The 16,131-nt window shown below is 43.1% G+C and overlaps 1 protein-coding gene across 1 annotated transcript; it reads right to left on the bottom strand.

Moving 5' to 3' along the window:
* Window positions 1–4,052: 4,052 nt before the first annotated feature.
* Window positions 4,053–13,125, bottom strand: LOC148442054 (DNA damage-regulated autophagy modulator protein 1-like). Its single transcript, XM_088464318.1, has 7 exons — window positions 13,007–13,125; window positions 12,768–12,835; window positions 11,243–11,385; window positions 9,280–9,451; window positions 7,301–7,359; window positions 5,879–5,965; window positions 4,053–4,124 (listed from the first exon to the last, which is right to left on the bottom strand). The coding sequence occupies exons 1-7, from the start codon at window positions 13,123–13,125 to the stop codon at window positions 4,053–4,055; spliced, it is 720 nt and encodes a 239-aa protein (XP_088320444.1).
* Window positions 13,126–16,131: the final 3,006 nt, after the last annotated feature.

The following is a 16,131-nucleotide window of genomic DNA, read 5'->3' as shown; positions in this document are numbered from 1 at the left end:
GCTTTTGAGGTGTAGCCCCTTCAACACCATGCCCCCCCTCCGGTATTCTTTATGGAGATTTCCATTTTTTTAGATGCAGCCTTAATATAAGGGCACAACTTACAACCTTCCCTGTAATGGCGGCGTTTGGGAACCTCTGGCTTAGATCTGTGCAGGCGCACAGTATGGTGGCCACGCCCCTTCCCCCTCCCCCAGTCCTCTCCTTTACTCAGTCCTCAGCCTGTCAGTCACAAGCTCCGCCTCCTCCCGGCCAGTTATTTCCTAATGGCTTCTAGATGAGGACAGTTAATTATTGATGTGTGTGTGGGGGAAGGCGTGTGTGTGGTATGTGTAATGGTGGTGTGTGTGTGTGTGGTATGTGTAATGGTGGTGTGTGTGTGTGTGGTATGTGTAATGGTGGTGTGTGTGTGTGTGTGGTATGTGTAATGGTGGTGTGTGTGTGTGTGGTATGTGTAATGGTGGTGTGTGTGTGTGTGTGGTATGTGTAATGGTGGTGTGTGTGTGTGTGTGGTATGTGTAATGGTGGTGTGTGTGTGTGTGTGGTATGTGTAATGGTGGTGTGTGTGTGTGTGTGTGTGGTATGTGTAATGGTGGTGTGTGTGTGTGTGGTATGTGTAATGGTGGTGTGTGTGTGTGTGTGTGTGTGGTATGTGTAATGGTGGGGTGTGTGTATGTGTGTGTAGCGTTTCCGCTAGGCTGTTTTAGCGGGGCGCAGCACCCTGCCCTCCAGAAGGAGGGCAAAAAGCACCTTGCCCTCCAGAAGGAAGGCAAAAAGCGCCCTGCCCTCATAGCCCGAGGGTGCCGTCTTCACCCGCGGGTCGCAGTGTGCCGCGGGTGGGGAAATGTACAGTGACCCGGTCACCGCCGGAGAATAGACGCCGGGCGCATGCGCCCGGCATCTATTCTCCCTGTCGGTAGCGCTTGGGGGCTGCCCGGCGTGTCCGTAAGTGCCGGGCATGCCCCCTTATAGACACACCCCCTTTTCAATGGCCATGCTAATTTTCGGGCGCATGGAAATGCCCTCTCTAGCTCCGGCGCCCTGCCTGCCACCGGAGCTAGAGTGAACACTGTGTGTGTGTATGGCAGGGGACCATCAGGGGGGGACTGTCGGTACTCGAGTCCCGGGCCCGGACACTGGCAGAAAGGGAGGGGGCCCGTCCTGCTCCTGCAACTGCTGCATAGTCCCCCGCAGTGCCCGCACTACCCCCTTGAGTGAAAAGGGAGTGGGGCGCTGCTACCAACCTGAGAAACCCCTTCCTTCACGATTCCCCTACTTCCCCCTTCTGTCGGCTTGAAATGGGGGCGGGGCCAGTGTGAAACCCCGCCCCCCGAACACCCGCAAATCGCGTCGTTCCTTAGGGGCGGGGCCTAATAATGCAAGATGCCCGCCACCCATTAGCAACCAGGTGCTGTGCAGAAGTGTAAGTAATAAATATTTTTGTGTTTGTCTGTGTTAGTGTGTATATATGTGTATGTACTGTATATGTCTGTGTTAGTGTGTATATATGGGTATGTACTGTATATGTCTGTGTTAGTGTGTATATATGGGTATGTACTGTATATGTCTGTGTTAGTGTGTATATATGTGTATGTACTGTATATGTCTGTGTTAGTGTGTATATATGGGTATGTACTGTATATGTCTGTGTTAGTGTGTATATATGGGTATGTACTGTATATGTCTGTGTTAGTGCGTATATATGGGTATGTACTGTATATGTCTGTGTTAGTGTGTATATATGGGTATGTACTGTATATGTCTGTGTTAGTGTGTATATATGGGTATGTACTGTATATGTCTGTGTTAGTGTGTATATATGTGTATGTAGTGTATTGTATATGTCTGTGTGTTAGTGTGTATATATGGGTATGTACTGTATATGTCTGTGTTAGTGTGTATATATGTGTATGTACTGTAAATGTCTGTGTTAGTGTGTATATAATATATGTGTATGTACTTTATATGTCTGTGTGTTAGTGGGTATATATGTGTATGTACTGTATATGTCTGTGTTAGTGTGTATGTACTGTATATGTCTATGTTAGTGTGTATGTACTGTATATGTCTGTGTTAGTGTGTATATATGTGTATGTAGTGTATTGTATATGTCTGTGTGTTAGTGTGTATATATGGGTATGTACTGTATATGTCTGTGTTAGTGTGTATATATGAGTATGTACTGTATATGTCTGTGTTAGTGTGTATATATGTGTATGTACTGTATATGTCTGTGTTAGTGTGTATATATGTGTATGTAGTGTATTGTATATGTCTATGTGTTAGTGTGTATATATGTGTATGTACTGTATATGTCTATGTGTTAGTGTGTATATATGAGTATGTACTGTATATATCTGTGTTAGTGTGTATATATGTGTATGTACTGTATATGTCTGTGTTAGTGTATATATGGGTATGTACTGTATATGTCTATGTGTTAGTGTGTATGTACTGTATATGTCTGTGTTAGTGTGTATATATGGGTATGTATTTCTGTATGTGTTAGTGTGTATATATGCGTATGTATATATCTGTATGTGTTAGAGTGTACATATGTGTATGTATGTTTGTGTGGATGTATGTGTATGTACATATGTTAGCGTGGATATATGTATATGTGTTATATATACATGTACATGTGTGTTATGCTGCATATATTATATGTGTATGTGTGTGTTTAACTATATATATATATATATATACACACACACACACAGTATATATATATATATATATTTAATTATTTTATTAGAAACCCTCTCCCTCAGAAAATCCTGTATTTGCCCCTGCACTTGTTTAATAAATTTTCTTTTCCTTTGACGTTGGGGTGCACGACATCACGCCACTGGATGGGAGATGTCAGATGAGCCGTGGCGTGTGAGGAGCAGCGCCAGCCAGCCCTGGAGGAGAAGAAGCCAGAAGGAAGAAGCACAAGGCGATAAGGTAAGTCATAATTAATTAGACCTAGCAGTAGCGGGAGGGGGGGCCCAGGGGCCCTGCCTATTTTGTCAGTCCTGGGCCCCACAATATCTGATGGCAGCCCTGGTGTATGATATATGTAATGGTGGTGTGTGGTATGTGTTATGGTGGTGTGTGTGTGGTATGTGTAAAGGAGGTGTGTGTATGGTATATGTAATGGTGGTGTGTGGTATGTGTAAAGGAGGTGTGTGTGTGTTATATGTAAAAGTAGGGTGTGTGTGCTATATGTAATTTTGGTGGTCTGTGTGTGTGTTATATGTTATTAAGTACAAATTGTAAAAAGTCCGGAAAAACCATCATTGTTGTTGTAGTGATCTCTAAATTCATGCAATAGTTATTTATGTATATTATGAAGGTACACGATGGTCGGGAAAGGGTAAAACATTCCATAAGAAATACATAGAGGTAATTAGCTGTGCCCAGTTTCACCCGGGTAGACCTTAGATACTTGCTATTTCCATTTCCTTCATCCCATCTTACTTTATATGCTCAATTCATTTTATGCCTGTGGGGTAAAGGAGCGTGGTAGTATCCATTAAAATAAATTTAATTTTTTTTATTTATTATGAGTGAATTGACGGTGGGTTTTAAGACATATGCAAATCTTTTTATTCTTTACTTAAGGATGTCTTTGTAAACCACATTGGTGGCTTTCTTCTCAGGTGCTAGAATCTCCAGGCTGCTGGGTGAGCTCCCTCTGAAGCAGGCCATGTAGAACTAGTCCTCCCTAATATAAGGGTATATCCTAGCGGTGAGGGCTGCTAATGTCTTCACTACTGTGCCTGGTCCGGTGTGCCGTTTGAGTTCTAATGTCCACGCACACAGTAGGCTTGGTAGGAGAAGCAGCTGCCACTGGGCATGTTCAACAGCTCTAGCAGTCATATTATATGCTACTGCTTTTGTGGTGATGGTTTCAGCAGCTTCCTGGTGGGAACAGGGGAATTCTGGGCAACAGGAAACCCCCTCCATTTGCCTATGGCTGTCTCTATAGGCAAGTCCAGTGGTATACAGGTGATGGTGAATAGATCTTAATTAGCAGGTAATGTTCACACCCATGGGCGAGCCAGGGCAGTTATACAAAATCAGGAACCTGCATCCGCATGATGATCGCGTAACCGTCCTCCTGCTTCTCTATACATATATGCTGATACAAGAGGAGAGACAAGAACATGATATATTCACATTAGTCCATGCACTGTAATTATACAATCCTATATTTATTACAGATAATTCGGGAGTCTCCTGGACGTTCCGGGAGAGAAGGCCATTATTCTGTAACGCATTCTAAGCAGATCCAGTGAGAAAGCGGCAGGGGCTGGGTACCATGCCTTCTGTATTTGGCCATGCCCCCTCAAAGGATAATAATGGAAAATACTGTGGGTCATAGCTCTCTAATTGCCCCATTATTGTGACTAGCTGGGAAGTGTGGGAATTGTAGTGGAGTACAGACTTGCAATCCCGTGTAAGGGTATACAGGAAAATCTAAGGGTCTCAGGCTCACTTACAGTAATACAGACAGTGACACCAGCACACTGAGGGACTAACACAAAAGGTGGACTCAATAGGTACAGTAGCTGGTGTAAGGGTAACAACCTAATACTCTGGCACTGACAGGTGCATAGATTGGACCTCGTTCTGAGTTGGACATAACTACATGATGCTGCTCTTTCCCCCCCTACCTACACTCAGTGCACATATGCATCTATATACGACGTGTGTCCTTTTTCCTACCGACTAAGCCACATTTAGCACATATGCATCTATACACGGCACATGTCCTTTTTCCTACCAACTAAGCCACATTTAGCACATATGCTCCCTGCCCCTGATTGGAGGGGGATGACCTGTGGGTAATGGAGCCCTGGTACAGGTTACGGCCTGATGTTAATGGCCACTGGCTGCGTCTGATTTGCTAAATGCTAAGACACCCAATTATGCAACAATAGTATATCTGCCGCGTCTGTGATCTAATAGCAGGATTACTAAACACCTGTTTTTAAAGAATAAAGTATGTTTTCTTCTGTTTGGGAAGGTGAAGGCTGCTGATCTATTCACTAGTATGGACTGTATAGCCGCATTTGCTGGCATCTCCCACTTGCTGCCAACTCTGCAAAGGTAATCAGAGATGGTGCATTGCTGATGTGTAACTAGTTGAAGCGATTATTGGTGCATGCATCAAGGTACATTACAGTCGCCGTTCGTAGCTGCTATTGTTCTACAGTGTGATTGACAGTACGGGCGCTTTTGGGGGAGGTAACGGGGAGTGCCAGCAAAGACGCAGGTGTGTTGCGTCTGTTTCAGGGGTGTTTGGCAGACTGCGACTGCAATCCCGTATCTCAGGGAACTTTGACCGATGCTGCGTCTTTGTACCAAGCCACCTGTGGGCGTTTCAATACAAATCGAGCCGTCTGCGACATTTGCATATTTTCGCATAGCTGCTGCATACACTATCGCAGCAGCGGCCACCTGTGGCCCTTTGACCCACATTGCATCATTTCTGAATGAGATCTAGTGATTTAACTAGCTAACCAAATTCATATCCAATATTAAAGGCAATGTGGACTATATACAGATATTATTATTAGCAGTTACTTATATAGCGCACACATATTCCGCAGCGCCTTACAGAGAATATTTGGCCATTCACATCAGTCCCTGCCCCAGTGGAGCTTACACGCACACTAGGGTACATTTTTGTTGGGAGCTAATTAACCTACCAGTGTGTGTTTGGAATGTGGGAGGAAATCTGAGTACCCGGAAGAAACCAGTGCAAGCACAGGGAGAACATATAAACTGCACACAGCTAGAGCCATGCTGGGAATTGAACCCACAACCTCAGTGCTGTGAGGCAGTAACGCTAACCATTACACCGTCTGTGCTGCCAGATAATATACCAACCTTGAAATCTGTAAAATAAGTGAGCACATTCATCATATACGCGACCAGTGCCAGCCATTCAGTTATTACTGCCGTCCTGTCACAGATCTAGCAACAAAGAGCAGAGAAGACACCATGTGACTGTCATTGTACATTATGAGATTACAGCACATACTATGGAAGCACTAATTAATCCTGTCACACTCACATGATATGTCTGTGTGTCTGTGTGTGTGTGTGTGTATATATGTATATATATATATATAACACGTGGTAGGGCACTCAGATACTTAGGTACATCTTTCCAGGTTGCCTTCCTAAGTTATGGACAATTTACTAGGTGTTTTGCGCAAGCATGAACGAGGCGGCACTCCACGGTCTTTAATAACCTTTTGTATTAATTATACATGTACAAAACAGCTAACTGACATTTCAAGACCACATGGGTCTTTTTGGGCACCTTGATGAAAGTCACATGTGGTGTTGAAATGCCTGTTACCTATTTTGCACATGTATATTTAATACAAAGGCTTATTGAAGACCTGGAAGTGCCGCCCCGTTATATATATATATATATATATATATATATTATAATCTAAATTGTGGTGAGAGGGGTTGTCTCTCACCTAGATTGCCCACATTCCTGTGGGATCAGCTCCCTCCAAGGGAGTCTAGAATGAACCCTGTCCAGTTTGCAGCAAGGGAGGTGTGGAACTCCATATTTTCATAGTTGCACAGACCCAGCTGCAACTCATCACTGAGCAGCAGAAGAAGACACGCCTGATGCTCTTTGCCCTGATGCTGTATAGCAGCCAGGTAGTAGGATTGAATGTTCTAGTACCAGGGAAAGGGGTAATGCCCCTGTCATTTACCGCCAGACCGCCATACATCGGGGAGAAGCGGTATCAGCGCACGTATATGATACTGCTTCGGCGCTTCTTACATCTCCCCCACAGAGTGCTGGGACATTTACTTTATTTGTGTTGTGTCTATGTGTGTCCAGGCCTAAGCTCATGTAGGCTAAAGTGCAGTGTCAGCTGCCATTAACAGACACTACTTTACTTATTACTTGCCTGTCTGAATACTCATTTCTACCCCCCGTGTTACTATATATATATATATATATATATATATATATTAGGGATGTGCAGGCTCGGATAGGTTCGAGTTTGCACGTGGAGTTCGGATTTTTCCCTCCAAAAAAACGGAACTCAGAACGAGGCAAAACGTCATCTTACATGGACGAACATCATCATTCCTGGTCTTTTGTCCAGGAATGATGATGTTCGTCCATGTAAGATGACGTTTTGCCTCGTTCTGAGTTCCGTTTTTTTGGAGGGAAAAATCCGAACTCCACGTGCAAACTCGAACCTATCCGAGCCTGCACATCCCTAATATATATACACACACACACACAGACACAGTGTCATATCCTAAACATACCTGAGCTGCACGTTCTCCAGCAATCAAGCCAAAAAAAAGTGGGATCTTACATGCAATAACTGAAAGGTGTTTGTGTAAAGGGAAATTACATTATTATACCTGTAAATACCAGAATGTTATGACTGACCTAGTAATTAAAAGATTACTACTAAACTAGACACACACAGGCACATTTTGTTGTATTCTCAGAGCAATAATATCACATATTTGACCAATTCCACCATACACAGATCAATCAAATTTATATGATTGTTTTGGCATAGAAAGTGAGGCAGAACAATATTGTAATATCTGATTTTACACCTCTTAGAAGGGGAGAGGAGATGATTATTACTATCTGATATTACACCTATCAGGAGGGGAGAGCAGATGACTATTACTGTCTGATATTACACCTATCAGGAGGGGAGAAGAGATGACTATTACTGTCTGATATTACACCTCTTAGAAGGGGAGAGCAGATGACTATTACTATCTGATATTACACCTCTTAGAAGGGGAGAGGAGATGACTATTACTATGTGATATTACACCTATCAGGAGGGGAGAGATGACTATTACTATCTGATATTACACCTATCAGGAGGGGAGAGGAGATGACTATTACTATCTGATATTACACCTATCAGGAGGGGAGAAGAGATAACTATTACTGTCTGATATTACACCTCTTAGAAAGGGAGAGCAGATGACTATTACTGTCTGATATTACACCCATCAGGAGGGGAGAAGAGATGACTATTACTGTCCGATATTACACCTCTTAGAAGGGGAGAGGAGATGACTATTACTATCTGATATTACACCTCTTAGAAGGGGAGAGGAGATGACTATTACTATCTGATATTACACCTCTTAGAAGGGGAGAGGAGATGACTATTACTATCCGATATTACACCTCTTAGAAGGGGAGAGGAGATGACTATTACTATCTGATATTACACCTATCAGGAGGGGAGAAGAGATAACTATTACTGTCTGATATTACACCTCTTAGAAAGGGAGAGCAGATGACTATTACTGTCTGATATTACACCCATCAGGAGGGGAGAAGAGATGACTATTACTATCCGATATTACACCTCTTAGAAGGGGAGAGGAGATGACTATTACTATCTGATATTACACCTCTTAGAAGGGGAGAGGAGATGACTATTACTATCTGATATTACACCTCTTAGAAGGGGAGAGGAGATGACTATTACTATCTGATATTACACCTCTTAGAAGGGGAGAGGAGATGACTATTACTGTCTGATATTACACCTATAAGGAGAGCAGATGACTATTACTATCTGATATTACACCTATCAGGAGGGGAGAGGAGATGGCTATTACTATGACTATTAATATCAGACAGTAATAGTCATCTCCTCTCCCCTCCTAATACGTGTAATATCAGAAAGTAATAGTCATCTCCTATCCCTTTCTAAGAGGTGTAATATCAGATAGTAATAGTCCTCTCCTCTCCCCTCCTATCTGATATTACACCTCTTAGAAAGGGAGAGGCGATGACTATTACTGTCTGATATTACACCTATCAGGAGGGGAGAGGAGATGACTATTACTGTCTGATATTACACCTATCAGGAGGGGAGCGGAGATGACTATTACTGTCTGATATTACACCTCTTAGAAGGGGAGAGGAAATTACTATTACTGTCTTATATTACACCTCTTAGAAGGGGAGAGGAGATGACTATTACTGTGTGATATTACACCTATCAGGAGGGGAGAGGACTATTACTTTCTGATATTACACCTCTTAGAAAGGGAGAGGAGATGACTATTACTGTCTGATATTACACCTCTTAGAAAGGGAGAGGAGATGACTATTACTGTCTGATATTATACCTATCAGGAGAGGAGAGGACTGTACTGCCAGCTATTACATTTGTCAGGCGGGGAGGTCTAATAAAATCTTATATAAAGAACTCAAATCTCAGCTTGTTACTTTGTTGATCATATGAAAAGGATACAGATAATAAGAGCTGTAGCCATCAGCACAGATAATGCCATTCTTATGTGGCATACACGGCGGCTGCTGAAAGATGTCCTGTATAGCTTTACAGCCTGGGCAATGCTATATATGGCACTGAGTCCGAATGCCACAAATGCTCCAGCCCTGTGGATATATGGATGGGTTGACACCTGCAACATAAACATATACATGTAAGAATATAATGCAACTTTCTGCATTTGTAGTTAAGAATTATCCTTTCCTAATTTCTTATATTATTACCAGTTATTTATATAGCGCACTCAAATTCCGCAGCGCTTTACAGAGAATATTTTGTCCATTCACATCAGTCCCTGCCCCAGTGGAGCTTACAGTTTTTTTTGTTCAAGGACAATTAACCTACCAGTATATTTTTTGGATTGTGGGAGGAAACCGCAGCACCAGGAGGGAAACCACGTAAACACGTTTCGTGGTGGGGATCGAACCCACGACAGGGAGAATATATAAACTCGACACAGCTAGAGCCATGCTGGGAATCGAACCCACGACCTCAGTGCTGTGAGGCAGTAATACTAACCATACATCATCCATGATGCCCGTCAGATAGCTGATTGTAATGCACAAGTGCCTCTAATACTAAAATAAACAAATAGTATAATCTTTTAGTTTGCCCCTTACTGTGAGCTCAGCAGATGTGTGGCCATACAGAAGCACATAACTGCTGGCTGAGTGGTTTTCCACAGGGCGTATATATGGTGTGTGTATGGCTGAGTGATGCTATTAGTGTGTGTATGGTTGCATGGGTTATTGCCATTTCTTCTTCATCCACCAGGGGACACTGGAGTTACACCGGGCGTATATGGGTGATGCTATTAGTGTGTCTATGACTGCATGGGTTATTGCCATTTCTTCTTCATCCACCAGGGGACACTGGAGTTACACCGGGCGCATCTACTGTAGCAGCTTCAGTTGAAAGACCAAAATGCAGAGAGTGGGGTCTTGGACCTCCTACAGCAAAACGTCGGTACTCTGCCTGCTGGTTTCTGCAGCGTTCGAGATGACCAGGCGACTCCTAGTCGGTCGAAGGTAAGTTGTTTGTTCCAAACTTTCCAGGGCGGAAACTCTTGACACAGAAACCTTTAGAACCTATCTACCAGTACATCACAGGGTCCCGTCATGTTGATGTTGGCGTCTTAAGGTGGGTTTTCCTTATAATTCTCCCTTTTACTTATAGGAGACACCAGCACTTTAAGGCAGGCAGAGTACCGACTCTTTGCCGTAGGAGGTCCGAGACTCCACTCTCTGCATCTTCATCTTCCAACTGAAGCTGCTACAGTAGAAGATGCGCCCTGTGTAACTCCAGTGTCCCCTATGGAATCGGAGGAAGGGATTTATAGGTAAGTACCAACATTCTATTTTCCTGTTACAGCTCTTACAAGGAATAAAACATTGGGATTGCACCAATACTGCTATAGTGTAACTGGCATGTACATGTGTGTGACATGCAGATATCAGAATACAACTCTGTGGGGCTCATTTAGAGTTGGGCGCATTTGCAGTCTGAACGTACACAGAAAAAGATGTAGAAAAACATGCACATTACTAGCAATTATGGCATTGTGATGCCTCCCAGCAGGGACCCCAACACTGCTGGTGGTGTCACCACTGGGTCTATGTACTATGACAAATAGAAATGGAAGAGCGGCACATTTACCCTCCTCCTTCCATATTTGCCTCCTCTCGGTCGCTGTGCGCGGCCATCTGCTGTGGGAGGGGGGATGTAGGAAGAGGAGTCAGTGAGGAGCTAGAACACGCACACGTTACACTGAGACGAGTCATTACCATGCGGCATATATGGGTCACTCCCTCCTTTCCTCCAAGCACCAGGTTCCCCATCACAGTGCATAGAGCCCTGAGCCTAGAAGGGATCTGCTAGGAATCTGCCATTTGTGATATAAAACATTGGAGCACTTGTAACCAACCTGAAATATCGCTACTACTACTGTCCCAATGCATGAGACCCATCCAACACCGAGCAGCACTTTCTGCAAGAGCGGCTGGTGTGTGTCACTGCCAGCCGTCCTCAGGTGTATGAACCTGTACGTGATGTAGGCTGTACACGCTCCTGGAATAGAAAATACACATGATCAGCCCATAGCTATTACATATGTTCTTTATATACAAAGTGATTAATGATATTATCCAGTGATGGGCAATAAAGGTGCACAAGATGCCTGGTCCTGGCTCCCTGATGTGACATTACAGGAGGATGTAACATGGGGAAGGGCTGCTGTGTCACTGAGACATAGATAGAAAGGCTTCTCTATGAGCAGCAGAGAATGTCCTGCAGTGCTTATGTATTTGTGCAGGTGTACCTTACTTGTCCCCTGCCCCCCTCTCACCATCCTCATCTACATATCCATCATACGCTTACCCATACGGTATCCCACTGCCACTGGGCAGACACCAGTTGCTTACCAGTGATCTAGAGGGAATTGGGCAGCTATTCCCATTGTGACAGTATATAAATGATGTTACATTGTATTTTATTGGAAACTGATGGGTAATGTGAATTCCAGGATCACTGACGCTGGGCCGTTCTGGGCCTCGGGCAGCAAGTTTAATAATGTCAAATTTGTTGATTAAAAATAGTCTAAATTAGTGGTGTATTCAATTATAATAATAAAGGATGAGAAGGTATTATTTCTGGTACATGTTTATACAAATGTGTTCAATAATGAAACCTATTCATGTTGTGTAATGGTTGTGCCTGGGCGGCCCCATGGAATGAATCCCTTAATGTCCTTCCAGTTACTATGCATTATGCTAATGGTGAAGGTGTAACACCCCCTGCAGCATAGGTGATTGTCAGCTCTTGTGACAGGTGAGTATGGACAGGGCAGGAGGCTACAGAACTCTCCTGTCTGAGTGGCGTAGTGGTCACTGTGAGAGCCTCCCATGATGTACAGTATGAGATGACACTTGTCAGTGTACATAGTGTCACTGGGGATGGAAGGATGTGACCCGGTGCTCCAGTGTAACTAGGTCATCTGAGATGGCTGCAACTGTGCAGGGGCAGAGAAGTGATGGTGCCACTATGCAAGAATATAAGCTCTTGTGTCAAGTAACACCACTGCCCTATGTAGCTCAGTGACCTGTGCTGGAGTGTGAGGATGGATGATGGTGAGAAAGTGCAGCTCAGGGAGATTTACCCTTTTATCTCAGCACTAGAAACATGACAGCACTGCTACACGGCTACACCTGTTCTATCTGCACTATATGAATGTTGTTATATATCCTGCATGTGACGGGACACTTATATACTGATACCCCCCCACAGAAGCCTGAGGTGGGAGAGACTGAGCTAGTGCCAGGTGGCTGACGTCAGGGTGACCCAAACTTACTCACTAGTGAGAGACTACACCTGCACTGCCCACCAGGCAAACAGCTGGCATGTACTAAGAGGAGAGAGGGGTTGGCGCTGTGATACAGTAGCAATCCACTTACCAAAAATAGCAAAACCACAGAAGACCACTGCAAACAGGATACACTCCGGATAAAGAGATCCAGTTTCACTGTGAGGGAAAACAACAAGTAATTGGGATGTAATATTGTATAGTTGGAAATACTCTTTCATCTCCTCTAAAACCATTTTCCTAACTTTCAGTCTGTCCTTCCAGAGACCCAATGCCCCCCAAGCCACGAATGTGTATGCTAGTGTGATATCTATATATTATTTCCCTTACCTGATATACATCATCCAAGATTCAGAATGACCATAGATTATGGTCACATAATAAGACATAATGAGACCGCTCAAAGTCCAGAAGAACCAGAAACACGGTATCAACGCCAACGCCATCATCCCCACAAAGCCCAGATCCTGCTGCTGCCTGATACAGCTGGTCTGGGCACTGTGACATCACAATGAGGGGCTGTAGCTTGCGTTACTGCAGGTGCAGTGCATGGAGTTTACTCACAGGTGCCACAGAGTATTAAAGGCTGGATATTTATTTATTAGTTTTTCAGCCAACTAGATTTTATTTGCTTGTAACATGGTAATTCCTCTGGATTTGAGCATGAATTGTTGACTAGAATGAGGTGAAGTCCACATAGTGGTCCCTGCACCTATGACAGGAGCGAATGACGGTGCAGAAACATTTATCACACACCCCAACATGACCCATTCCACCAGGGTCAAAATGCTCCGCTCCTGGGCTTCCCACCAGGCATACCAGCACACTATCCAACAGTTCATGCTGCGGTGCCCCCTCCATACATCCCATGGAAGCTTAACCTGGTGTCTTCAGGGATATTCCACAAATCATTTTTGATAAATATGTCATTTGTGACTAATATATGCCAAATTCCATATTATCCAGAGAAGTGTAGTGGTAAAAATGGTGCATAAGCGCAGTGTATTAATGATAAAAAGTGCACAGGTGAAGTAATTATAATAAAATCTATATAAAAAAGGCGCTGTGTGTAGTGTATAAAAGGGGATTGATTATTGTGAATAAGCTAAAGATTTAATGTTACTATTAAAAAAATAACGAGGAAGTTTCCAACTTAAGTCACGGTTTAAAGCAAATCAGGGCCGTATTCAATTAGGTGTGAAATGTCGAAAACTTTTCGCGTGCCGGGCTTTTCACCGTCATCGCTGGTTTTCCATGCGGAAAAGTATTGGGCACGTCCCCGCTTTTCGCCGTATTCAATTAGAAATCAGAGAAACCGGCAGCCGGTGAATTCAGACCTGGTGAAAAGTACTGTAAAAAATGGGGAAACCACTCTGTACCCCCCGAAAAGTTGCACTAACATAGGGGCTCAATATAGGTGAGTCCTAGTACCCCTAATAAAGCTATTCTGGGTACTTTAGTGTTCTCAATTGCTTGCTATTAGCGTCTTTGTTTAAGTGGTGCAGAATGGCATTTAGCAGGGTTTTTTTTTAGAAAATAAATAGTCCCAGTAATTTTGGGGTACATGAAAATGGGTGCATGGTGCAAAATCGCTGAAGTGAGGTTTTAAAAAACGCACCATCAGCGAACTCCTGCAATGAAAAAAACACCTGGAGTCTATTTTGCTAGTTTTTAAGTTGGTCTCCCAATTTTGTTTTTTTTTGTCCCAAAAACTAAAGTACTTTTTTGGGGTGATCTAAAGTATTCTTTTTAAAGTTTTTTTTTTTGCGCAGTTTACCTTTGGGAGACTGTCCCAAGGCTGCAGGTGTGTTCATGCAATTTTGCACCCCAAACCCCCAATTCTGCACTTTTTTTCGCCTCCATTCAGAGGCGAATCTTTTCCGCTGGTTACAAGGCGCAGACTTCTCGCACTTGAATACGGCGGAAAGTTTCCGACAAGTGAAATGACGTCATCGGCGAAAACTTTTCGCAGAGAACAGCTTTTCGCCTGCAGTTGAATACGGCCCTTAGTGTGTTAGTATATGAAATAAGTCCTCATCCATCCTATAAAGCATTATATTGTATTTGTTCATTGAGTCCTTCAGGGCTCACGGGACTTATTCTAAATAACCATTCGCTGCTACATGCATCAGGGTGAAGCACGGGGCTCATTCTGACAGCAGATGCTGCACTTTATCTGATTCCTACTGTGCCAGTGTAGCTGTGACTCTCATCCCCTGTTCTATGCTGTATAGCACAACAGAGGAAAGTAGATCACAGCTCATGTTAGCACGCAAGTTCAGATTTCCCTCTATTTACCTCCATGATGGATATCATTGTTGAAAATTGTTATACCAGTATAATAGGGATCATCCTTGAATACCCAGTTAGTGTTGTATGCATTATATTGCTAATTATCCTATTCTAATAGGAATTAGAGGCTTGCGGTGCTGTTGTTTTGAATATAAATGTGTTTATTTTTGTAAGCGTCTTGTTTTCACATATTTCGCCACAAATGTCACTTTTTTGTCACTGTATTTTGGATACACATATACAATTTCCTTAGGATGGGTACACACTAGATGATATATTGGACGATTTTTCGTTTTGAGCCGAATTGGTGTCTAGTGTGTACACAGTTTTGCTCGCTCCCGTGCGTCATTCATCGCAATCTACACATCGCTGTCGTCCACTACATTGTGCAATATGTATGGACGGTGCAATGTATCAGATTGTGCTGGCGCTGGGTACACACATCGGGTAGTGTGTACCCAGCATTAGACGTCCTAAAGTACATTCTATTCCTATTGTGTTTCATTTTACCGTCACTCATTGGTCAATTAACAACTCTATATACAGTAGGAGCTAATAGGGCCAATATATATGTATGTACGATTATCATTATATGTATACGCCTACGTTTGTCAGTACAAATTATTTTCATTTGTACTTTCACCATTAGTTTGTAGCTAATCAGCAGCTTTATATGGGCACAAGTAGTGTCAGCATATAGTTACTTACATTGGAGAATTGTCTCCATTTAGTTTCTCAGGCTGCTGTTCCTCATATAATGAAATGGTCACAGTGGCAGATTGATAATTATTATGAATGATTACATGTTATATATTTTCAGTCTGTAGCTATTGTAGAGTGTGCACCCATAAAGGAGTACTTTGTTTTGGTGCTTCTTCCTGTTTGTATATACTCCTGGCAGCACCTCTCTGTAGAAGCTAATTATAGCTGTATTCCATAGACAAAAAACCTTATGTTTTCACATGTCCCATTAAGACTTCTTAGATATGATCTGAAATTTCACAAAACCTATTGAATTTCTGCCACTCAAACTTCAAAAAGCAATGAATTTACGATTATTAAGGCTGACGCCTTAATGGACGTGTTCTTTGCGTAATACAGATATGGTATGCCATGACACCATGTAGTTAACTGCAGATTCAGCACTCTCACAGAGTGAGATT

The sequence above is a fragment of the Taudactylus pleione genome, unplaced genomic scaffold, assembly GCF_031769625.1.
Source record: "Taudactylus pleione unplaced genomic scaffold, aTauple2 ptg001632c, whole genome shotgun sequence".
Lineage (NCBI taxonomy): Eukaryota > Metazoa > Chordata > Amphibia > Anura > Myobatrachidae > Taudactylus > Taudactylus pleione.
The sequence above is the reverse complement of the archived record's forward strand: the minus strand, read 5'-3'. Positions and strand labels throughout refer to the sequence as shown.